Below are 26,560 nucleotides of genomic sequence, written 5' to 3'. Positions count from 1 at the left end.
TTGTCACTTTTTTCCTAAAGCTATTCTAAAATCTATTTATTATTCTTTCGTCCACCCATATTTTCTCTATTGCATTTCGGTTTGGGCATCTACCTTTCCGTCTGTTTTCAAATCTCTTCAAATACTTCAGAATAAAGCAATGAGGATTCTTTTTAATATTGATTGCAGAACTTCAGTTAGACACCTATATGGGACTTCAGGAATTTTCTCTTTGGACCAACTTCATTTAATTTCTATCTCTAGTATTTGTCATGATTATCAATATAGTAACTTACCTGTAAATTTCTCCGGCATTTTCTCAACTAATTCTCAATTTCATAATTATCCTACTACGCATCGTTCAGACTTTTCGTTCGAAATTCGCCCGACATCGAGAGCAGGATTCAGCATCCGTCACATTGGCCCAAAAATCTGGAACTCAATTCCTGCATCAGTTCGAGAATGTAGCAACAAGCGACATTTTCTAAGACTGGTGAAGAAATATCTTATGACATGCTAAGCATTTTTTTCATTAGGATTTTCTTTTTCGTTGTTGTAAAATTTAGTTAGAAAATGGCTGTGTATTTTCGTTGGCAATATTTTCAGCGCTAAAGTATGCCACCAGGCATGTGCGCTGTTTTGTGACATTTATTTATGTACGTGTTATAAATAAAAATATTCTACTCTACTCTACTCATTGGAGCTGTGAGGATTGAAAGCTTTGAGGTTGGAGCTTTAAGGATTTAGCATGGAAAGGTGGGGATTAAAACCTACTAGCATGACTCGCACAAACAATAATTTCATTAAAAAACCACAAAATTTTCTAAAAATTGCAAAATGTATAGGTCTGTCACTAAACTCTTATGTTATAGCAATAAAGCTGAAATAATTTAATAAGTGATAATAAATCAGTATTTTTTTAGACTTAGTTTTGTCAAGATTCAGTCTACATAGCACAGGCCTAATTTAACTCGAGGGAATCATATAGAAAAATTAGTAGGCTATTCTAATTTAAAGTCTATCAGTGACAGAATTATCCTTTTTTCTTATATATACTTCCTTTATTTTAAAGGACTTGAAAAGACAAGTAGGTGGTCTTCCAGTACCTGAAATAACAGTTTGTGGAGACTATAAAAAAAGAACGAATCCCCAAAGGCTAGATGTGCTAGTGATTGTCTTTTCAACCCTAGTGACAGTTTTCAACTCAATTTTTAGTTTTGTATATAATTTTTTTTTTCCATAAAGAGCAGGCTACTGAATAAAAAACAATGATTTTATTACAAAAATGATCCACAATCAATTATGTGAATAAGTGAATATATGTGAATAAGCTTCTGTATTATATTTCTAAAATGTTGCCACGAACTCCTCACCGTGTGAAAGTTCTGCTCCCAAGTCATTTCTTAGTTCGACGAAAAGACGAAAGCCATTTGGTGCCAAGTTGGGACAGTATGTTTACGAATTTAAGTTTGAGTCGCTGCATTATCAGTATCATCGTCAGTTTTATTCATTTGATTCCCCTCTTCTCGTTGATAAACACTAGTGAGAGAGTTAGGTGTAGATTTCTTCCTTGAGACACTCCAGCTATCACCGATTGCTCCTTTCAAAATAAAACTGCCTATGACAACTCTTAGTGACCGTTGGAGAAGGATACCTGCAAGGATCTAAAAGTGTTAATCGGCAACTCCTTGGCCTAGAAGTTTGCAAAGAGAAGCAACATGTCAAATAAATCCTTTCAGTTGTATCATTAAGTATTTTTGGTTTTGCTTTTTCTGAGGTTAGGAATTTTTTAAGCAGTGCTTAAACTGTCCAAACCTTTTAGAGTGCGTTCAAACAACCCTTGTCCTACTCATACACTTAATATTAACTTCCACGAAGGAAATCCGTAAAAGATGACAACAAAAACTTATCCGGCAACTTGTCAAGTAAAAAGCTATTGGCAACTTGTCAAGTAAAAAGCTATAGGCAACTAGGCGAATAACAATATTAATCACGTGTACTCCACTGGAAACATAGCTTATTTACAAGGCCGTATCCAGGGGGGGGGTTACCCGGTTTGACCCCCCCCCCCCAAAAAAAAAAAAATTTTTGACCGAGTCGAAAATAAGTCGAAAATTAGTAAAACCTAGGTAAAAATCAGTATAATTAGTCGAAAACTGAGTCAAAAATTAGTACCCCCCCCCCCCCTAAAAAAATCCTGGATCCGCCCTTGCTTATTTACAAACTATTGATTTGTGCCAAATTTTATGTATAATGACTCTTTTTGTTCTCTGTATATAATCTCAAACATTTTTTCCTTTTTGTAAAGATTGAATTTTGTTTATAGATGGCATTACTTATCTTTAGTTATCCTGCATTTTCCCGAGTTCGCAATTTTAAATTCTGCGTCATTTACGTCTCGTAAAACGCTAAAGATTAGTAATTGGGCTTGTCGGATAAGTAATCTTCGACTACTCGAACGCACTATAAGATTCACTCTGCATTGCCTCTGGTAATAATTTTATAAACTTTATTCATTTCTCGTTCAACTGCTGGCTGATCCACAGCTCGTGTATTACAATGTTTTTATATGCTATCTTGCGTCTCGTTAGGTAATAGAAACAGGATTTGGTGAAACCCAGTCTTCAGGAAAAAATTCTATGTCTGTTAAATCGAATCAGGTTTGTGCTATAATGTCGAGGAAAATTTTTATCTGAGAGCTTAGTTATTTTTTGTTTAATTTGAAATCCAGCTAAGAAACGTTTCTAAAATTTCACAACGTTATTTATATTATTCTCTGTGCTTTGATATTAAATTGATTACTTTCCTTTAGTGGTATCCCAGTGTGGATATGAGAAAATGTAGAGTGAAATGTAGATAATTTTTTTTGCATTTTAAAACTTTATTTTGGTTCAACTTGAAATCCAGCTAAGAGAGGTTTTTAAGCTTTCATAACGTTATTTGTATTTAACTTTGATGTTTTCCTCTCTGGTTTGATATTAAATCCATTACTTTTCCTTAGTGGTATCCGGAAGTAAATCTGGAAAAACAAAATTTTTTTTTTAACCTAGAGATTTTTTGTATGAATACTTTTGATTTTTATTCAATTTGAAAGGTTTTTGCCTAGAAAGATAAGAAATGTTTTGCAATTTTCCAACGTTATTTGTATTACCCTTTGATATTGTCCTTTGTGCTTAGCTATTTCTATTGCTCTTTGGTATTGTCCTCTGTGGTTTAATATTAAATTCATTAGTTTTCATTAGTGGTATCCGGAAGCGAATCTGGAAAATATAGATTTTTTTGTATGAGAACTTTATTTTCGTATAATTTGAAAACCATTTAAATAATTTTTTTTTAAATATCACAACGCTATTTGTATCGCTCTTTGGTATTGTCCTCTGTGGTGTCATGTTAAATTCATTGGTTTTCATTAGTGGTATCCGGAAGCGAATCTGGAAAATATAGAATTTTTTTTTGTATGAAAACTTTTTATTTTCGTATAATTTGAAAACCATATAAAAAAAGCTTTTTTAAATATCACAACGCTATTTCTATTGCTCTTTGGTATTGTCCTCTGTGGTTTGATATTAAATTCATTGGTTTTCATTAGTGGTATCCGAAAGCGAATCTGGAAAATATAGAATTTTTTTTTTATGAAAAGTTTTTATTTTCGTATAATTTGAAAACCATTTAAAAAAAGCTTTTTTAAATATCACAACGCTATTTCTATTGCTCTTTGGTATTGTCCTATGGGGTTTGATATTAAATTCATTGGTTTTCATTAGTGGTATCCGAAAGCGAATCTGGAAAATATAGAATTTTTTTGTATGAAAACTTTTTATTTTCGTATAATTTGAAAACCATTTAAAAAAAGCTTTTTTAAATATCACAACGCTATTTCTATTGCTCTTTGGTATTGTCCTCTGTGGTTTGATATTAAATTCATTGGTTTTCATTAGTGGTATCCGAAAGCGAATCTGGAAAATATAGAATTTTTTTTGTATGAAAACTTTTTATTTTCGTATAATTTGAAAACCATTCAAAAAAAGCTTTTTTAAATATCACAACGCTATTTCTGTTGCTCTTTGGTATTTTCCTCTGTGGTTTGATATTAAATTCATTGGTTTTCATTAGTGGTATCCGAAAGCGAATCTGGAAAATATAGAATTTTTTTTGTATGAAAACTTTTTATTTTCGTATAATTTGAAAACATTTAAAAAAGCTTTTTTAAATATCACAACGCTATTTCTATTGCTCTTTGGTATTGTCCTCTGTCGTTTGATATTCAATTAATTGGTTTTCATTAGTGATATCCGAAAGCGAATCTGGAAAATATAGAATTTTTTTTGTATGAAAACTTTATTTTCGTATAATTTGAAAACCATTTAAAAAAAGCTTTTTTAAATATCACAACGCTATTTCTATTGCTCTTTGGTATTTTCCTCTGTGGTTTGATATTAAATTCATTGGTTTTCATTAGTGGTATCCGAAAGCGAATCTGGAAAATATAGAATTTTTTTTGTTTGAAAACTTTTTATTTTCGTATAATTTGAAAACCATTTAAAAAAAGCTTTTTTAAATATCACAAAGCTATTTCTATTTCTCTTTGGTATTGTCCTCTGTGGTTTGATATTAAATTCATTGGTTTACATTAGTGGTATCCGAAAGCGAATCTGGAAAGCAGAGAATTTTTTTTGTATGAAAACTTTTTATTGTTGTATAATTTGAAAACCATTTAAAAAAAGCTTTTTTATATATCACAACGCTATTTCTATTGCTCTTTGATATTGTCCTCTGTGGTTTGATATTAAATTTATTGGTTTTCATTAGTGGTATCCGAAAGCGAATCTGGAAAATAGAGAATTTTTTGTATGAGAACTTTATTTTTGTATAATTTGAAAACCATTTAAAAAAAGCTTTTTTAAATATCACAACGCTATTTCTATTGCTCTTTGGTATTGTACTCTGTGGTTTGATATTAAATTCATTGGTTTTCATTAGTGGTATCCGAAAGCGAATCTGGAAAATATAGAATTTCTTTTGTATGAAAACTTTTTATTTTCGTATAATTTGAAAATCATTTGAAAAAAGCTTTTTTGAATATCACAACGCTATTTCTATTGCTCTTTGGTATTGTCCTCTGTGGTTTGATATCAAATTCATTGGTTTTTATTAGTGGTATCCGAAAGCGAATCTGGAAGATATAGAATTTTTTTAGTATGAAAACTTTTTATTTTCGTATAATTTGAAAACCATTTAAAAAAAGCTTTTTTAAATATCACAACGCTATTTCTATTGCTCTTTGGTATTTTCCTCTGTGGTTTTATATTAAATTCATTGGTTTTTATTTGTGGTATCCGAAAGCGAATCTGGAAAATATAGAATTTTTTGTATGAGAACTTTATTTTCGTATAATTTGAAAACCATTTAAAAAAAGCTTTTTTAAATATCACAACGCTATTTCTATTGCTCTTTGGTATTGTCCTCTGTGGTTTGATATTAAATTCATTGGTTTTCATTAGTGGTATCCGAAAGTGAATCGGGAAAATATAGAATTTTTTTTGTATGAAAACTTTTTATTTTCGTATAATTTGAAAACCATTTAAAAAAAAGCTTTTTTAAATATCACAACGCTATTTCTATTGCTCTTTGGTATTGTCCTCTGTGGTTTGATATTAAATTCATTGGTTTTCGTTTGTGGTATCCGAAAGCGAATCTGGAAAATATAGAATTTTTTGTATGAGAACTTTATTTTCGTATAATTTGAAAACCATTTAAAAAAAGCTTTTTTAAATATCACAACGCTATTTCTATTGATCTTTGGTATTTTCCTCTGTGGTTTGATATGAAATTCATTGGTTTTCATTAGTGGTATCCGAAAGCGAATCTGGAAAATATAGAATTTTTTTTGTATGAAAACTTTTTATTTTCGTATAATTTGAAAATCATTTGAAAAAAGCTTTTTTAAATATCACAACGCTATTTCTATTGCTCTTTGGTATTGTCCTCTGTGGTTTGGTATTAAATTCATTGGTTTTCATTAGTGGTATCCGAAAGCGAATCTTGAAAATATAGAATTTTTTTTTGTATGAAAACCTTAATTTTCATATAATTTGAAAACCATTTAAAAAAAGCTTTTTTAAATATCACAACGCTATTTCTATTGCTCTTTGGTATTGTCCTCTGTGGTTTGATATTAAATTCATTGGTTTTCATTAGTGGTATCCGAAAGCGAATCTGGAAAATATAGAAATTTTTTTGTATGAAAACTTCTTATTTTCGTATAATTTGAAAAAAATTTAAAAAAAGCTTTTTTAAATATCACAACGCTATTTCTATTGCTCTTTGGTATTGTCCTCTGTGGTTTGATATTAAATTCATTGGTTTTCATTAGTGGTATCCGAAAGTGAATCTGGAAAATATAGAATTTTTTGTATGAGAACTTTATTTTAGTATAATTTGAAAACCATTTAAAAAAACCTTTTTTAAATATCACAACGCTATTTCTATTGCTCTTTGGTATTGTCCTCTGTGGTTTGATATTAAATTCACTGGTTTTCATTAGTGGTATCCGAAAGCGAATCTGGAAAATATAGAATTTTTTTTGTATGAAAACTTTATTTTCGTATAATTTGAAAACCATTTAAAAAAAGCTTTTTTAAATATCTCATTGCTTTTTCTATTGCTCTTTGGTATTGTCCTCTGTGGTTTGATATTAAATTCATTGGTTTTCATTTCATGAATTGAATTGAAAAAAAAGAAGAGAAAAAGAGGAAGGAAAAAAAAAGAAAAAAAAAATTAGTGGTATCCGAAAGCGAATCTGGAAAATATAGAATTTTTTTGTATGAAAACTTTATTTTCGTATAATTTGAAAATCATTTAAAAAAAACTTTTTTAAATATCACAACGCTATTTCTATTGCTCTTTGGTATTGTCCTCTGTGGTTTGATATTAAATTCATTGGTTTTTGTTTGTGGTATCCGAAAGCGAATCTGGAAAATATAGAATTTTTTGTATGAGAACTTTATTTTCGTATAATTTGAAAACCATTTAAAAAAAGCTTTTTTAAATATCACAACGCTATTTCTATTGATCTTTGGTATTTTCCTCTGTGGTTTGATATGAAATTCATTGGTTTTCATTAGTGGTATCCGAAAGCGAATCTGGAAAATATAGAATTTTTTGTATGAGAACTTTATTTTCGTATAATTTGAAAACCATTTAAAAAAAGCTTTTTTAAATATCACAACGCTATTTCTATTGCTCTTTGGTATTGTCCTCTGTGGTTTGATATTAAATTCATTGGTTTTCATTAGTGGTATCCGAAAGTGAATCGGGAAAATATAGAATTTTTTGTATGAGAACTTTATTTTCGTATAATTTGAAAACAATTTAAAAAAAGCTTTTTAAATATCACAACGCTATTTCTATTGCTCTTTGGTATTGTCCTCTGTGGTTTGATATTAAATTCATTGGTTTTCATTAGTGGTATCCGAAAGTGAATCTGGAAAATATAGAATTTTTTGTATGAGAACTTTATTTTCGTATAATTTGAAAACAATTTAAAAAAAGCTTTTTAAATATCACAACGCTATTTCTATTGCTCTTTGGTATTGTCCTCTGTGGTTTGATATTAAATTCATTGGTTTTCATTAGTGGTATCCGAAAGCGAATCTGGAAAATATAGAATTTTTTTTTATGAAACCTTCTTATTTTCGTATAATTTGAAAACCATTTAAAAAAAGCTTTTTTACATATCACAACGCTATTTCTATTGCTCTTTGGTATTGTCCTCTGTGGTTTGATATTAAATTCATTGGTTTTATTAGTGGTATCCGAAAGCGAATCTGGAAAATATAGAATTTTTTTTTTTGAAAACTTTTTATTTTCGTATAATTTGAAAACCATTTAAAAAAAGCTTTTTTAAATATCACAACGCTATTTCTATTGCTCTTTGGTATTGTCCTCTGTGGTTTGATATTAAATTCATTGGTTTTCATTAGTGGTATCCGAAAGCGAATCTGGAAAATATAGAATTTTTTTTGTATGAAAACTTTTTATTTTCGTATAATTTGAAAATCATTTGAAAAAAGCTTTTTTAAATATCACAACGCTATTTCTATTGCTCTTTGGTATTGTCCTCTGTGGTTTGATATTAAATTCATTGGTTTTCATTAGTGGTATCCGAAAGCGAATCTGGAAAATATAGAATTTTTTTGTATGAAAACTTTTTATTTTCAAATAATTTGAAAACCATTTAAAAAAAGCTTTTTTAAATATCACAACGCTATTTGTATCGCTCTTTGGTATTGTCCTCTGTGGTGTCATGTTAAATTCATTGGTTTTCGTTTGTGGTATTCGGAAGCGAATCTGGAAAATATTGAATTTTTTTGTATGAAAACTTTTTATTTTCAAATAATTTGAAAACCATTTAAAAAAAGCTTTTTTAAATATCACAACGCTATTTGTATCGCTCTTTGGTATTGTCCTCTGTGGTGTCATGTTAAATTCATTGGTTCTCGTTAGTGGTATCCGGTTTTCATTAGTGGTATCCGAAAGCGAATCTGGAAAATATAGAATTTTTTTTTTTATGAAAACTTTTTATTTTTGTATAATTTGAAAACCATTTAAAAAAAAGCTTTTTTAAATATCACAACGCTATTTCTATTGCTCTTTGGTATTGTCCTCTGTGGTTTGATATTAAATTCATTGGTTTTTATTAGTGGTATCCGAAAGCGAATCTGGAAAATATAGAATTTTTTGTATGAGAACTTTATTTTCGTATAATTTGAAAACCATTTAAAAAAAGCTTTTTTAAATATCACAACGCTATTTCTATTGCTCTTTGGTATTGTCCTCTGTGGTTTGATATTAAATTCATTGGTTTTCATTAGTGGTATCCGAAAGCGAATCTGGAAAATATAGAATTTTTTGTATGAGAACTTTATTTTCGTATAATTTGAAAACCATTTAAAAAAAGCTTTTTTAAATATCACAACGCTATTTCTATTGCTCTTTGGTATTGTCCTCTGTGGTTTGATATTAAATTCATTTGTTTTCTTTAGAAAACCAGATCCGAAAGCGAATCTGGAAAATATAGAATTTTTTTTGTATTAAAACTTTTTATTTTCGTATAATTTGTAAACCAGTTAAAAAAAGCTTTTTTCAATATCACAACGCTATTTCTATTGCTCTTTGGTATTGTCCTCTGTGGTTTGATATTAAATTCATTGGTTTTCATTAGTGGTATCCGAAAGCGAATCTGGAAAATATAGAATTTTTTTGTATGAAAACTTTTTATTTTCGTATAATTTGAAAACCATTTAAAAAAAGCTTTTTTAAATATCACAACGCTATTTCTATTGCTCTTTGGTATTGTCCTCTGTGGTTTGATATTAAATTCATTTGTTTTCATTAGTGGTATCCGAAAGCGAATCTGGAAAATATATAATTTTTTTTGTATGAAAACTTTTTATTTTCGTATAATTTGAAAATCATTTAAAAAAAGCTTTTTTAAATATCACAACGCTATTTCTATTGCTCTTTGGTATTGTCCTCTGTGGTTTGATATTAAATTCATTGGTTTTCATTAGTGGTATCCGAAAGCGAATCTGGAAAATATAGAATTTTTTTTTATGAAACCTTCTTATTTTCGTATAATTTGAAAACCATTTAAAAAAAGCTTTTTTACATATCACAACGCTATTTCTATTGCTCTTTGGTATTGTCCGCTGTGGTTTGATATTAAATTCATTGGTTTTCATTAGTGGTATCCGAAAGCGAATCTGGAAAATACAGAATTTTTTTTTTATGAAAACTTTATTTTCGTATAATTTGAAAACCATTTAAAAAAAGCTTTTTTAAATATCACAACGCTATATCTTTTGCTCTTTGGTATTGTCCTCTGTGGTTTGATATTAAATTCATTGGTTTTCATTAGTGGTATCCGAAAGCGAATCTGGAAAATATAGAATTTTTTTTGTATGAAAACTTTTTATTTTCGTATAATTTGAAAACCATTTAAAAAAAGCTTTTTTGAATATCACAACGCTATTTCTATTGCTCTTTGGTATTGACCTCTGTGGTTTGATATTAAATTCATTGGTTTTCATTAGTGGTATCCGAAAGCGAATCTGGAAAATATAGTTTTATTTTTGTATGAAAATTTTTTATTTTCGTATAATTTGAAAACCATTTAGAAAAGTTTTAAATGTCACAACGTTATTTGTATTGCTCTTTGGTATTGTCCTCTCTGGTTTGATATTAAATCCATTACTTTTTCATAGTGGTATCCGGAAGTGAATCACCACTGTCCCAATACACCAATTATTTTGGTTGGAACGAAGCTAGATTTACGGGAGGATAAGGATACGCTTGAAAAGTTACGAGAAAAAAAACTAGCGCCTATCTCGTATCCACAGGTGAGACATTTACATAGAACGTAAATTTATATTAATAAGCTTTAAGGGGTTTGCAAGGCAGCGACTAGGGAAAAAGGTTGGCAGTTTGACCCTTCTGTTTTTATTTTATTTATTTATTTATTTTTTTTTAAGTTTGAAAATCATTGTTACGTTTAACGATGTAACGGTGTAAACGTAACAATTTGACATCGAAGTGGACCAGGTAATATCCTCAACTTTAATTCCATTAGTACGAAACTAGTATCTAATCTTTTGTCTCAAACGTCACAGCCATTGCTGTCAGGTGTGTATTTTCGTTGTCGGGTAGGGGTGCCGAAATAAAAAAAAAAAAAACTATGGAAGTACAGTAAAAGTTTGGAAAAAATCTTAAAGTTTGAGGAGGGTATGGCCCCGAATTTATATTAATAAGCCGCAAGGGGTTTGCAAGAAAGTGACTAGGAAAAAAGGTTGGCAGTTTCTGTTTTTATTGTTGTTTTTTTTAATCTTGAAAATTATTGATTTTGTTTTTCGTAAAAAAACAAACATAAAAACAAAACGTAAAAAAAACATTATTTTTGGTGATGATTATGATGAATATGGGGAAAATATTTTAATCCCTTTCTATATATATTTAAAGATAGAGGCCTTTCTATTTGTGTTGAAAATATCAATATTTCCCATCGATGGTAATAACCTAGCTGAACTATTTTGCAACAAGAGTATTTCATTTCTGTTTTCGATACCGTTGTTGATACGGGGTTACATAATTGCGCTTCAGCTCGAGATTCGAAGTCAATACTAAATCAAAATTAAAAAAAAAAATAGAAACTTATTTAGTTCAATAACACGGCTGCGTGGTATATATCATCGTGATATTTCAGGTTCTCTTTTTAATGCAGTTGCATGCAGACATAAAGGTCTTTCTGCCAGCTTTGGGAAAATCCTCAGTCTTGCCATTCTTACCCAAACAAGCCCATGAATTCTTCACCCAGGATTTCAATGTTTAGCAATTAATTGATAGTCATAGCTTACATATTCTAGAATGACTTTTATACTTACTATTGTCATAGTCATAATTGATAGATACTCATAGCTTACATAATGTCATAGCCAGTCATAGCTTACATAATGATAGATAGTCATAGCTTACATAATTGATAGTCATAGCTTACATATTCTAGAATGACCTTTATACTTACTATTGTCATAGTCATAATTGATAGATAGTCATAGCTTACATATTCTTATATAGTCATAGCTTATATAATGTCATAGCCAGTCATAGCTTACATAATTGATTAATTGATAGTCATAGCTTACATATTCTAGAATAACTTTTATACTTACTATTGTCATAGTCATAATTGATAGATAGTCATAGCTTACATATTCTTATATAGTCATAGCTTACATAATGTCATAGCTTACATAATTGATTAACTGATAGTCATAGCTTACATATTCTAGAATAACTTTTATACTTACTATTGTCATAGTCATAATTGATAGATAGTCATAGCTTACATATTCTTATATAGTCATAGCTTACATAATGTCATAGCCAGTCATAGCTTACATAATCGATTAATTGATAGTCATAGCTTACATATTCTAGAATGACTTTTATACTTACTGTTTGGTTGCCAATAAAAAGCTTCAAGCCTGGAACAAGCCTCTGGTCAAGACACCACCAAAGAATAAGCATCAACCGCTTAATAGAAAACTATTTCGTTTGACGTTGATCCTCGAGGTCGACCCCTGTTCAGTACCAGTCTCTCTCGTTGGAACGGACGGGTTTAAACGTAAATTTACGAAAATGTTATCACGTGACAAAATAATACAATTTGGAATAAATAATCTCGCCTTTTAAATTATTTCCATTGCAAGTTTGTTAGGCAAAAGACTGGATCTTCTTTTGCAAATATATTTATCATGACCTCATACAATTAAGATTTTGCAGTTTTATCATTAGTTACATAACTCATAAGTTTCTGTTTATTATTATTTACGTAAAATTTGTTTTATATCTTATATATAAACTCTGAAATATACTTTTTAAATATTATAAACAAACAAACATTTTAAATATTATAAATACACTTTGAATAAACAAAATTTATTATAAACTTTTAAATATCATAAATAAACTTCGAATATAAGTTACTTAATGTAAACGTTTCAGATATTATAAATAAAGTTTGATAAATATTATATATAAACTTTGGAAAGCGCCATTCCTTCAGACAATTAAATAAAAAAAACAAGTTTTTTAAACTGAAAGTTAGGAGCGACATTAAAACTTAAAACGAACAGAAATTATTCCGTATATGAAAGGGGCTGATCCCTCCTCAACGCCTCGCTCTTTACGCTAAAGTTTTTTATTGTTTTAAAAAATAAAGTTGTGAGACAGAGTCAGACTTTAGCGTAAAGAGCGAGGCGTTGAGGAGGGATCAGCCCCTTTCATATACGGAATAATTTCTGTTCGTTTTAAGTTTTAATGTCTCCCCTTACTTTCAGTTTAAAAAACTCGTTTTTTTTTATTTTATTTTTGATCTTTTTTTAGTTAATGCAGCTTTTATTTTGGCTCACCGTCATTGAATAAGAAAACAAAATTTGCATAAAAATTTCACTTTTCTTTTGCTAAATGGCTGTCTCTAAATTTGGTTCTGACGTAATTTACAAATTAACTTACGTAACGAACTTCTATATTCGTATATTTTTCTTCTGGAAAAAAATACAAAGTTGCAAATTTTTGCAGATATGAGCTTGAAACCTATGTTATAGGGCTTTCTGATACGTTGAATCTGACAGTGATTTTCATTAAAATTTTTTCACTTTTAGGGGAGGTTTCCCCCCTCATTAAAAGATCAGTCAAGTTTTCTCTGGCTTGTAGCCTTTGATGAGTAATACTAAACTTAACAAAATTTATATATTTAGAATCAGCATTATAATACCATTCTTTTTTATACATTTATTGACATCAAAGTTCCGTTTTTAAAAGTTTCGATTAATGTGGTGCCGTATCGCTTTTTTTTCTTTTTTTTGTTTTTTTTTTTTATTACGTATATGTTATTACGTATATGATGGGGTTATCACCTTATTCAATACCGCACTCATTACGTTAAAAGTTAAAACAAAATTTTATTAACAAACCCCTGAATCAGAAAGACCGTTTAATTATAATAGATAGCTATTTTGAAAGAACTAAAAAAAAAAACTGTAGCTTAAAGAGTAAGGTATTGACTTGGGGGAGTAGCCCCTCATATACGTAATAATTTCTATTCGTTTTAAGTTCTAATGGTGCTTCTTACTTTCAGTTGAAAGAACTTGTTTTTTTTAATTTAATTTCTGATCGTTTTTTTTTAATAATGCTTGGAAATCCGGCGCCCCCTTCATAGAAATGTCCCTTAACCCAAAGAAACATCCTCCACGGAAAGATTCTCCCGAGTAACCCCCTCCTCCATCCCCCTCCCCCCCACCAAAAAAAATTCTTCCTGAAAATGTCTGTATACTTCCCAATAACCAATAGGCTACAATATGCAAGCAATGGGCAGAGTTCATAACTTGCAGCCCTTCCCCTGGGAACTGTGGGGGATTAAGTCATCGTAAAAGACATATTTATTAGATTTTCGACTATGCTAAACAAAATGGCTATCTCAAAATTTTGATTGGTTGACTCTGAGAAAAAAATGAGCGTGGGAAGGGGCCTAGTTGCACTCCATTTTTTTGGTCACTTAAAAAGAGCACTAAAACTTTTATTTCCGTTCCAATGAGCCCTTTTACGATATTCTAGGACCACTGGGTCAATACGATTACCCCTGGGAAAAAAAACAAACAAACAAATAAACACGCACCCGTGATCTTTCTTCTGGCAAAAAATGCAAAATTCCACATTTTTGTAGATAGGAGCTTGAAACCTCTGCAGTAGGGTTCTACAGTAGGGCTGAATATGATGGTGTGAATTTCATTAAGGTTCTATAACTTTTAGGGGGTCTTTCCCCCTTTTTTCGAAAATCAGCCAAATTTTCTCAGGCGCGTAACTTGATGAAACTTACATATTTGAAATCAGAATTAAAATCTGATTCTTTTGATGTATGTATTGGTACCGAAATTCCGATTTTTAGAGTTTCGGTTACCATTGAGCCGGGTCGCTTCTTACTTACAGTTCGTTACCACGAACTGTTTGATAAATAAAATTTCTTGTCATCTTTTTTCATCTTGTCATCTTTTGAGTGTCAAAGTAAATGCAACATTTCTTTTAAATTAAGATAAGACGGCTCATGATAAGAAACGCTTATCTCTCTTATGAAATTGGCAGACTATATTACAGACGTTAATCGGTGTAATCAGGATCCCAGGAATTGAAAACCGTAGGAAGCTTGTGCACAATTTATGGAGGACTTTTCTTGTCGTAATTTTTATAATTTGATGTATTAATATTATTATAACAATTTTATATATAAAATATTACGTAATATTTATTTTATATATATATATATATATATATATATATATATATATATATATATATATATATATATATATATATATATATATATATATATATATATATATATATATATATATATGTATATATATATATTATTTAACTTGTTTTTATTAATTTTACGCTCTCATCTTCTTTATTGTCCTCCACTAAAATAATTAGAAAAGAGATGCCTCTCCTTTCAAATTAATAGCCATTCTGAATCCGTACAAGAAAAAAAATTTATAATCTATGAATATAAGTGAAAACAAGGGGTACAAAACGGATTGGGCTGTACTTAATAAAGATATCATATTGATCAAAGTTATAAATACAATTGAAAAAAATTCAGTGAGTTGAGGAAAAGGAGTGAAAAAGACCAAGTGAAAAAGACTCAATCGGTTTTGCGCGGCTCGTTTTCACTTGTATTCTCAGATACTCAAAAATTTCAACTGTCTTGTCTATTTTGAAAACGGGTTAAAAAATTATATTTATTATTTTGTCTTTTTTGTTTTCCTATTCTATTATCATGAAATTGTATTAATTCTAATTATGCACTTAATGTTTATGATTACTATGTCCTTTCAGTTTCCAATTAAAACCACTTGGATTTATTGTTCCATTTTGAGTTTCCTAAAAAGTTGTCTTTTCTAAGATTCGAGCCTAATTTACCACGGTCCAAGCAAGTATTCAAAGTGCTTCACTAGCAAAAAAAAAAAAAAAAAAATTGGTGAGTTGACGAAAATAAGTTAAGATAGGACTATATCCTACTTTGCTTTAAATTTTGTACAACCAAATTTCAACGTTTTTTCAATACAAGTAACCATGTACACCAAATTTCACAGATGTAATCCGACCGATGGGTGGAGTTGAATATCGTTTTTTTTAATTATATTAAAATTGTTGTCTTTTGTTGTTCTATTAAAACCGTGGGAGAGCGAAAGAATAAAATAATATAATGAAATAAAAATTAAAGCTCAGTATATAACATTATCTCAATGAATGGAAGAAAGTCTAATGGGGGGGGGGTTTCTTTTAATAATTACAATCGCAGAGCTTGGTTAGTTAAAGCTAATTCTATTGGGGGGGTTTTCAAAACGAATAATTCTTATATCCCTTTTTGAGGTTTCCCAATTGAGAATTTCCGATTAATTTATTCAATGGTGAATTTAGTTAAACTCTTGGCTGGCGGTCCGCGAGTGGGTTACCTGAGTGGAGGCTGAACTTCTAGAGTGGGGAGCTTAATCTAGGTGTATGTGTAGGGAGCTTATATTAACGACCATACTGAGTCGAAATCAGATTGATGAGTTTCAGTTTCCCTTAGGAGCGAGTGGAGCCACAAGGACTAACGAGCTTGAGAAATATTAACACAAGAGAATAAAATAAAATAGTAATGCATTTATTGTTACTTACATAATAGTCGCAGAGTTCTTGGTTGTATCAACAAAATAACAAATTGTACTGAGACGAAATCACTCAGAGTTTGTACACTTCAAAAGTTTATTACAACACAATCATGGTAAAAGACTGATAAAAAAATTGCTAGAAGACTGGTGTAAGACTCCAACTGAACTCAACTAAGACTGACTCAAATTTGGTAAGTCTAAACTATCTATCCTCTGCAATCTTGCCGGAGGTTACGTTTAGGCGTTGCTAAAAGTATATTTTTTCAGTCCTTATTGGCTGTACTATTTGTCCTACATTACTATTGGACGGGCTTTCACCAATGAGCTACTTGGGTTTAATTAAAGTTTATGACTTTTAAGATATCATTCTGGAATTTTTCTAACAATTAAGAATTCTACACTGCAATATTTTGCTAGCAGGTGTCGCTTAATTTATGACTTTTAAGATATCACTTTGGAATTTTTTAGAACGATCAAAGTTTTATATTGTAACATTTTCCCAGCAGGGTGTCGCTTAATTTTCAGAAGACTTATATTTTATTTTTTTGAACATTGGTAAAGGATAGTACAATTTAATTGCATTAAGACACCTGGTTTTAAATTTAGTCTCCAGAACAATGCAATTAGCTTAAGCAAATATATTTTGCATCTCGAGTGACTACTTTTTTTGTATTGTAAATCTTACGCTCTTGACAGTTTGGTATTTTCCAGCTCTTATTATTTGAACACAGGTGTTAGTTACCTGTCGTACAAGATTTGGTCAGGCTAATATTTATTGGATACTTTGGAGACCGGGAGTCGGATTACTTGTTACATTTTCTGTGGGAAAGATTTTTTGTTTGATTAGCTACGTTTATTTCAGTATTTTAAATTGAACGCTTGATATTTGTTTGATTTGTAGGTTACTTGAATTTTCGGATTCACATTCTTGGGTGATGTTATTTTACTGGGGTAACTTTAATTGGGGAATTTTGATGTATTTATTTTTTGAGAATCGATCCCATTACATATCATCCATCCCACTTTTAACGATGTCCTCATCGTTGTATGCTCTCTCCCACTTTTGAATTCGATTTTTTTTTTTTTTTTCAAAAGAATTTATTTTTTACTAATTACTTGAATTAGTACTTTGATAATATTCATATATTTTTTTTTTTTATATACCTGATTGCTCTACTAGACTATACATGTAACAAAATCACTTTTAAAGTTTATGGCCTACTCACTTGATTTGGCGAAGGGGCCAAAGAGTTTCTACATTAGGTTATGTGATTATATAGTAATTATTATTTCCTCCACCTAACACTAAGTTTACCTTCACCTGATACGATTATCTTATCACTGAAATTGGTACATTTTGTCTTTTCTAATACTCGGCTATACTATCACCTTACGCTATGATGATACGATTAAATTTTTATTCTTTCACCTGATATGCTAATAATTCTACCTGGTTTTAACTAATCTAAGTTCGGCTTTAATAATTGCTCTATTACTTAACGTGGTACATGCTTGCTACTTCTAATGCTAATTTATACTTGCACCTGACGTTATATAGGTACGACTATATTATTATTCCTTCACCTAATATTAAAATTCCTTCACCTGACGTTCTAATACTTATACATGGCTCCAACTAGTTAAGTTCCGCTTTTGTAATTACTTCATTATTTAACGTGGTACATATTTGCTACTTCTAATGCTAGTTTATACTTCCACCTGACGCTATATTGGTACGATGGGTATTTGACTTACAAAACATCTAACTGCTTCTAAAACATCTAACTGCATCTAAAATTTTAACACACTAAAATTAAAACAACTTGCACGAAAAAGTTTGACACTTTAACAAATTCTAATTTTAATGTCTGATTGCAACACTGATCCTATGTAATTTACACTGATTTTCATATTTTATGACAAGCTCTTTATGTTCAGTCAAGTTATGAGATAGATACATAAGATTTCAAACTTACTTCATCATTCTACGTGTCTATATTACTCAAATACGTTTTCACTCTTACTTTGGGCTTCCGTTCACTTAATTACTGGGTTGGCTAATTGTTCATGGTTTGTCTTCTTGGTGTTTCGCTTTCTGTCATTCGTTCTTTGGAATAAGTGTTTATGTTGTTCGCAAGTATGACTGTATGCACAAAATTGTCCGTGCGTGGTTCCTTACGTCATATACGAGGGGTTAATGTTGTAGATTCGTTGAAATGTCTATTAGGTACATAACCCTGGGGGGATTGATTACATGAAATGGGTATCTTGGTCGCTAGCTGGGTATCTCTTCTTGACACAGTTTAACCGGGAAAATCTAATTCTCGTACAGTCTGTGTTTCCCGTAAATTTTTCACGTTTAATCCATTTTTTCTTTGAACTATGGGCTGCCTTATGATATTTACATTGACTAGGGCATGATTACAACTTGATTTACGTGTCTTTGTTCGACGCATTGTCTTTGATTTTCAGTTCAATAATTCATGATTATTGAGGGCTTAACATGGAGATGAAAACAGTAATAGCTGTTTGGTTCTCTTCTCTGAACACTTCATTTTGGAAAAAACTTTAGCACGTACAGTTTATGTTTCCCACAAAATTGATTATGATTGGTTCTTCATCTCATGGAGGATGGTTTGGTTTTGTGACATCTAACAATATTTGGATAGTCAAAACTTAAACTTTTTGTCTTGGTTAACATATTGTCTCTGATATGGGGCTTAAGATACATAGTCCTTGAGGGATTGACTCTAGGTTTATTCTTGGTGTTTCAAACATTAAATCTTAAGGCCGTTGCCGTCTAAGGATTTGACGGGTATTTATGCAGTTTTACGACATGACTGGTCGAGGTGGTTCTTTAGGTAATCATTGATTCAGGCATATCTGTATAGTGTCCTTAGTTGCCGACATTGCTTGAGATAAAATTACCTGGTACAAGGTTTTTGTGATTTGGGCTGGTGATCAGGATATCGTCTTGAGATATTTCCTTGGTGAGTACTTGTCGGTGGTTGATGAATGATGAAAGTAGATGCTACTGGGTTGTATCCGTGTTGCATGCTGGTACACCATAATTAATCTGCACTGATTACTTTGCTTCCTAGAATATAAATATCTGGGCAGAATCATATGCTCTTTACAATTACATAAGTTAACATAAGTTGGGAGCGTAGGTTCGAATCCTACCGACCGCGCCAATTCTAATGGGGGGGTTTTCTTTTAATAATTACAATCGCAGAGCTTGGTTAGTTAAAGCCAATTCTATTGGGGGGGTTTTCAAAACGACTAATTCTTATATCCCTTTTTGAGGTTTCTCAATGGAGAATTACCGATTAATTTATTCAATTGGAAATTTAGTTAAGCTCTGGATTAGCGGTCCACGAGCGGGTTACATGAGTGGGGGCTTAATTTCTAGAGTTGGGAGCTTAATCCAGGAGTATATGTAGGGAGCTATATTAACGACCATACTGAGTCGAAACCAGATTGATGAGTTTTAGTTTCCCTTAGGAGCGAGCGGAGCCAAAAGGACTAACGAGCTTGATAAATATTAACACAAGAGAATAAAATAAAATAGTAATGCATTTATTGTTACTTACATAATAGTCGCAGAGTTCTTGGTTGTATCAACAAAATAACAAATTGTACTGAGACGAAATCACTCAGAGTTTGTACACTTCAAAAGTTTATTACAACACAATCATGGTAAAAGACTGATAAAAAAATTGCTAGAAGACTGGTGTAAGACTCAAACTGAACTCAAACTAAGACTGACTCAAATTTGGTAAGTCTAAACTATCTATCCTCTGCAATCTTGCCGGAGGTTACGTTTAGGCGTTGCTAAAAGTATATTTTTTCAGTCCTTATTGGCTGTACTATTTGTCCTACATTACTATTGGACGGGCTTTCACCAATGAGCTACTTGGGTTTAATTAAAGTTTATGACTTTTAAGATATCATTCTGGAATTTTTCTAACAATTAAGAATTCTACACTGCAATATTTTGCTAGCAGGTGTCGCTTAATTTATTACTTTTAAGATATCACTTTGGAATTTTTTCGAACGATCAAAGTTTTATATTGTAACATTTTCCCAGCAGGGTGTCGCTTAATTTTCAGAAGACTTATATTTTATTTCTTTGAACATTGGTAAAGGATAGTACAATTTAATTGCATTAAGACACCTGGTTTTAAATTTAGTCTCCAGAACAATGCAATTAGCTTAAGCAAATATATTTTGCATCTCGAGTGACTACTTTTTTTGTATTGTAAATCTTACTCTCTTGACAGTTTGGTATTTTCCAGCTCTTATTATTTGAACACAGGTGTTAGTTACCTGTCGTATAAGATTTGGTCAGGCTAATATTTATTGGATACTTTGGAGACGGGGAGTCGGATTTACCTGTTACATTTTCTGTGGGAAAGATTTTTTGTTTGATTAGCTACGTTTATTTCAGTATTTTAAATTGAACGCTTGATATTTGTTTGATCTGTAGGTTACTTGAATTTTCGGATTCACATTCTTGGGTGATGTTACTTTACTGGGGTAACTTTAATTGGGGAATTTTGATGTATTTTTTTTTTTAGAATCCATCCCATTACAAAAGTTCGGATATTTATTTGGAGCTGAAAGTTATTCTGGGAACGAAAATATGCCTCTGATGTCTTTCCTTATAGAAATTAAATAAAAAAACAAGTTTTTTAAACTGAAAGTAAGGAGCGACATTAAAACTTAAAACGAACAGAAATTATTCCGTATATGAAAGGGGCTGTTCCCTCAACGCCTCGCTGTTTACGCTAAAGTTTTTTATTGTTTAAAAAAATAAAGTTGTGAGACAGAGTCAAACTTTAGCGTAAAGAGCGAGGCGTTGAGGAGGGGACAGCTCCTTTTATATATGGAATAATTTCTGTTCGTTTTAAGTTTTAATGTCGCTCCTTACTTTCAGTTTAAAAAACTTGTTTTTTTTGTTTAATTTCTGATCGTTTTTTAGTTAATGCAGCTTTTATTTTGGCTCACCGTCATTGATTAAGTAAAAAAAATTTGTATAAAAATTTTACTTTTCTTTTGCTAAATGGCTGTCTCTAAATTTGGTTCTGACGTAATTTACAAATTAACTTACGTAACGAGCTTCTATATTCGTATATTTTTCTTCTGGCAAAGAAATACAAAGTTGGAGATTTTTGCAGATATGAGCTTGAAACCTATGTAATAGGATTTTTTGATGCGCTGAATCTGACGGTGTGATTTTCATTAAAATTCTATCACTTGTAGGGGATGTTTCCCCCCTCTTTAAAAAATCAGGTAAATTTTCTCAGGCTCGTAGCCTTTGATGAGTAATACTAAACTTAATAAAATTCATATATTTCGAATTAGCATTATAAGCCCATTCTTTTGATACATTTATTGACATCAAAACTCCGTTTTTAAAAGTTTCGATTACTATTGAGCCGTATCACTTGTTTTTTTTATTGTTTTTTTTTATTACGCATATGTTATTACGTATATAAGGGGGTTCTCCCCTTAGTCAATACCACGCTCTTTACGTTAAAAGTTAAAAAAAAACTAATTCACAAACCCCTGAATCACAAAGGCCTTTTAATTAGAATAGATAGCTCTTTTGAAAGCACTAAAAAAAAAAACTGCAGCGTAAAGAGCGAGGTATTGACTTGGGGGAGAACCCCGTCATATACGTAATAATTTCTGTTCGTTTTAAGTTCTAATCTTGCTTCTTACTTCCAGTTGAAAAAACTTTTTTTTTAATTTAATTTCTGATCGTTTTTTAAATAATGCTTTGAAATCCAGCGCCCTCTTCATAGAAATGTCTCTTACCCAAAAGAAACATCCTCCACGGAGATTCTCCCGAGTAACCCCCTCCTCCAGCCCCCGCCCCCCATCAGAAAAAAATCCTTTCTGAAAATGTCTGTATACTTCCCAATAACCAATACAATATGTAAGCAATGGGCATAGTTCATAATTTGCAGCCCTTCCCCTGGGAACTGTGGCGGATTAAGTCATTCTAAAAGATATATTTATTAGATTTTCGACTATGCTGAACAAAATGGCTATCTCAAAATTTTAATTTGGTGACTTTGAGAAAAAAATGAATGTGGGAAGGGGCCTAGTTGCCCTCCATTTTTTTGGTCACTTTAAAAGGGCACTAGAACTTTTAATTTCCGTTCCAATCAGCCCTCCTACGATATTCTAGGACCCCTGGGTCAATACGATTACCCCTGGAAATAAAAAAACAAAAAAAAAACAAATAAACACGCATCCGTGATCTTTCTTCTGGCAAAAAATGGAAAATTCCACATTTTTGTAGATAGGAGCTTGAAACCTCTACGGTAGGGTTCTTTGATACGCGGAATATGATGGTTTGATTTTCATTCAGGCTATGTACTTTTTAGAGTGTCTTTCCCCTTTTTTTCGAAAATCAGCCAAATTTTCTCAGGCGCGTAACTTTTGATGGGTAAGATTAAACCATCAAACTTATATGATGAAACTTATATATTTGAAATCAGCATTAAAATTTGATTCTTTTGATGTATCTATTGGTATCAAAATTCTCTTTTTTAGAGTTTCGGTTACCATTGAGCCGGGTCGCTCCTTACTTACAGTTTGTTACCACGAACTGTTTGAAAGGAACGGTTTATTGAAAGAATGAAGGAAACTGCAGAGAATTGGATCTTCGGTGCTTTAAAAGGAACGGTTTATTGAAAGAACAAAGGGAGCTACAAAGAAAAAAGGGAATGGGAGTCCCCTTTAAGAATAAAGGGAACTGCAGTTCCCTTTAAAGAATAAAGGGAACTGCAAAAAATTGGATCTTCGGGGCTTTAAAAGGAACGGTTTATTGAAAGAATAAAGGGAACTGCAAAGAAAAAAGGGAATGGGAGTTCCCTTTAAGAATAAAGGGAACTGCGAAGAAAAAAGGGAACGGCAGTTCCCTTTAAAGAATAAAGGGAACTGCAAAAAATTGGATCTTTGGGGCTTTAAAAGGAATGGTTTATTGAAAGAATAAAGGGAACTGCAAAGAAAAAAGAGAACGGCAGTTCCCTTTAAAGAATAAAGGGAACTGCAAAGAATTGGATCTTCGGTGCTTTAAAGGGAACGGTTTATTAAAGGAATAGAGGGAACTGCAAAGAAAAAAGGGAATGGTAGTTCCCTTTAAGGAATAAAGGGAACGGCAGTTCCCTTTAAGGAATAAAGGGAACTGCATAGAATTGGATCTTCGGTGCTTTAAAAGGAACGGTTTATTGAAAGAACAAAGGGAGCTACAAAGAAAAAAGGGAATGGGAGTCCCCTTTACGAATACAGGGAACTGCAGTTCCCTTTAAAGAATAAAGGGAACTGCAAAAAACTGGATCTTCGGGGCTTTAAAAGGAACGGTTTATTGAAAGAATAAAGGGAACTGCAAAGAAAAAAGGGAATGGGAGTTCCCTTTAAGAATAAAGGGAACTGCGAAGAAAAAAGGGAACGGCAGTTCCCTTTAAAGAATAAAGGGAACTGCAAAAAATTGGATCTTTGGGGCTTTAAAAGGAATGGTTTATTGAAAGAATAAAGGGAACTGCAAAGAAAAAAGAGAACGGCAGTTCCCTTTAAAGAATAAAGGGAACTGCAAAGAATTGGGTCTTCTGTGCTTTAAAGGGAACGGTTTATTAAAGGAATAAAGGGAACTGCAAAGAAAAAAGGGAACGGCAGTTCCCTTTAAGGAATAAAGGGAACGGCAGTTCCCTTTAAGGAATAAAGGGAACTGCATAGAATTGGATCTTCGGTGCTTTAAAAGGAACGGTTTATTGAAAGAACAAAGGGAGCTACAAAGAAAAAAGGGAATGGGAGTTCCCTTTAAGAATAAAGGGAACGGCAGTTCCCTTTAAAGAATAAAGGGAACTGCAAAAAACTGGATCTTCGGGGCTTTAAAAGGAACGGCTTATTGAAAGAATAAAGAGAACTGCAAATAAAAAAGGGAATGGGAGTCCCCTTTAAGAATAAAGGGAACTGTAAAGAAAAAAGGGAACGACAGTTCCCTTTAAAGAATAAAAGGAATTGCAAAAAATTGGATCTTCGGGGCTTTAAAAGGAACGGTTTATTGAAAGAATAAAGGGAACTGCAAAGAAAAAAGAGAACGGCAGTTCCCTTTAAAGAATAAAGGGAACTGCAAAGAATTGGGTCTTCTGTGCTTTAAAGGGAACGGTTTATTAAAGGAATAAAGGGAACTGCAAAGAAAAAAGGGAACGGCAGTTCCCTTTAAGAAATAAAGGGAACTGCAGAGAATTGGATCTTCGGGGCTTTAAAAGGAACGGTTTATTGAAAGAATAAAGGGAACTGCAAAGAAAAAAGAGAACGGCAGATCCCTTTAAACACTAAAGGGAACTGCAAAGAATTGGATATTCAGTGTTTAAAAATAACGGTTTATCGAAAGAATAAAGGGAAATACAAAGAATAAAGGGAACTGCAGAGAATTGGATCTTCGGTGCATTAACAAGGCTTTTAAGAAAATAAGAACTGCCTATGCCTTCAGGGTCTATAAATTAAATGCTGTTTTTTACTCCCATAATTTCTTACTCTTGATTTGGTCTTGTTCCTTGTTTTGAGATTTCTTACTCTTGATTTGTCATCTAAGAGAGTTGATTACGATTCAATTGACTTTTGAAGGTATGGGGCCAGTTCCTATTCCTAAGTTATAGGTGGCAAACTCGAATCCAGATTCCTGCTCTGTAATATTAATTAGTACTGCTTTGAATTTATATTAGGGTGGTGCTTCATCAGTTGGAGTTTACTTATTTCCACTGAATTTGACATCGAAGTGGACCTAGTCCACTTCGATGTGGACTAGTGACATCGAAGTGAGTAATATCCTCAACTCCAATTCCATTAATACGAAACTAGTATCTAATCTTTTGTCTCCGATGTCACAGCCATTGCTGTCAGGCGTGTATTTTCGTTGCCGGGAAGGGGTGCCGACATAAAAAAGAAAAACAACTATGGAAGTACAGAAAAGGTTTGGAAAAAATCTTAAAGTTTGAGGAGGGGTATGGCCCCGAATTTCTATCCTTGGGAAGCAACTATCTGAGTATCAACTCCAAATGTATTAACCTGGGGTTCACACTTATATGGTTTTCACCTAAAATAAAACGCCTCATGACAACAGATGAGGCAAATTACAGAGCGTTTTATTCTGCCAATTAAAATCCATCAGCAAAACTAGAGACATTTGTTTCACAGAAGCCATTTTTTTTGTCCTTTTCGATGATTTGAATGGAACATTCAATGCAGTCGTTTGTCCGTCGTGACGCATGAACTAGCAGCCAAAAAAATGGATGAACTCTGACGCGAAAACGCATTTGTACAAAGCTATGGTAAGGGCATGTCCTTCCATACCCTTTTGAGAGATATTGTATTTTGTAGGGACTTGCTATGGCCAAAGAAGTTGGAGCCGTGAAGTACCTTGAATGCAGCGCTTTGACACAGAAGGGACTGAAGACTGTCTTCGACGAAGCCATTCGGGCGGTATTATGTCCCATACCAAAAGCAAAAGCCAAAAGGAAGTGCAGTATTTTGTAAATAATTATTTTTGTTTATAGTTCTTGTTTTTGGGGTATTTCGCACAAGTAGGCTATGTACCTATGTTGGTGAATATATAACCTACATAGGCTTAACAGTCTTATCAGTTTTTTAAGATAATACATTCAGTGCTATGAAGCCATGGGTGTAGCCATGTCTGATCATTGAGAAAATGAAAAGGGAAGGGCAGTCAAGATTCCTGAAGAGTTTGTTTTCTTAAATTAATGGAATTTTCGGGTGGTTTCAAGGACTAGTCCTTGGACCCTTCGGGATTCCCTCCATCTGTGTATATTGCAGAGGGAGCCAGATAGGTGATAAAAAAAATTGGAATATGGTTCATAGTTCTTGAAACTGTTCATTTTTATTTGTTTGCAAATTTATGCTTAGTATGTGACCAGCGGCCTTAAAGAATAAATATTTGTTAGGTGCTTCAGATGTAATGCCCTCTTCAGTAGGACTGTCGTTTTGAATAAGTTAATTGCTATATATAGGTTTGTTTTTGGCCGTGTGCTTTAGGCTCGAGTGACAAAATTTATGCTCAAGTGACGAAATTTATTAAATATAAGGAAAAAACAAGAATGAGGAATGTCAAGGGAGTGTAGTTTTCTGCGGCCCTGTCTCTGTATGCAGGTACACGTCTCCCCCTCCAGAAAAGGTGAAAATAACTCATTATCGTAGGTGCCCACAGGTTTGACCTTTTACGAGAGGGGTCAGCTGATTTTTCTGGGCAGTTGGTCAAAACATGAAAAAGTGAAGGT

At 31.9% G+C, this 26,560-nt stretch overlaps 1 protein-coding gene across 1 annotated transcript in view; it reads left to right on the top strand.

The window, feature by feature from the left end:
* The window catches only part of Rac1 (ras-related protein Rac1), a 53,158-nt gene extending 27,261 nt beyond the window's left edge, over positions 1–25,897 (top strand). The window contains exons 5-6 of the mRNA XM_089103129.1: positions 10,245–10,379; positions 25,647–25,897. Of these exons, the coding sequence (XP_088959255.1) occupies positions 10,245–10,379; positions 25,647–25,802 (291 nt within the window). The 3' untranslated portion in view covers positions 25,803–25,897. The remainder of the gene's footprint in view (positions 1–10,244; positions 10,380–25,646) is intronic.
* Positions 25,898–26,560: the final 663 nt, after the last annotated feature.

The sequence above is a fragment of the Artemia sp. Qi Xiang Cuo genome, chromosome 17 (assembly GCF_049724085.1).
Source record: "Artemia sp. Qi Xiang Cuo chromosome 17, ASM4972408v1, whole genome shotgun sequence".
NCBI lineage: Eukaryota > Metazoa > Arthropoda > Branchiopoda > Anostraca > Artemiidae > Artemia > Artemia sp. Qi Xiang Cuo.
This window is presented reverse-complemented; position numbering and strand designations above follow the sequence as displayed.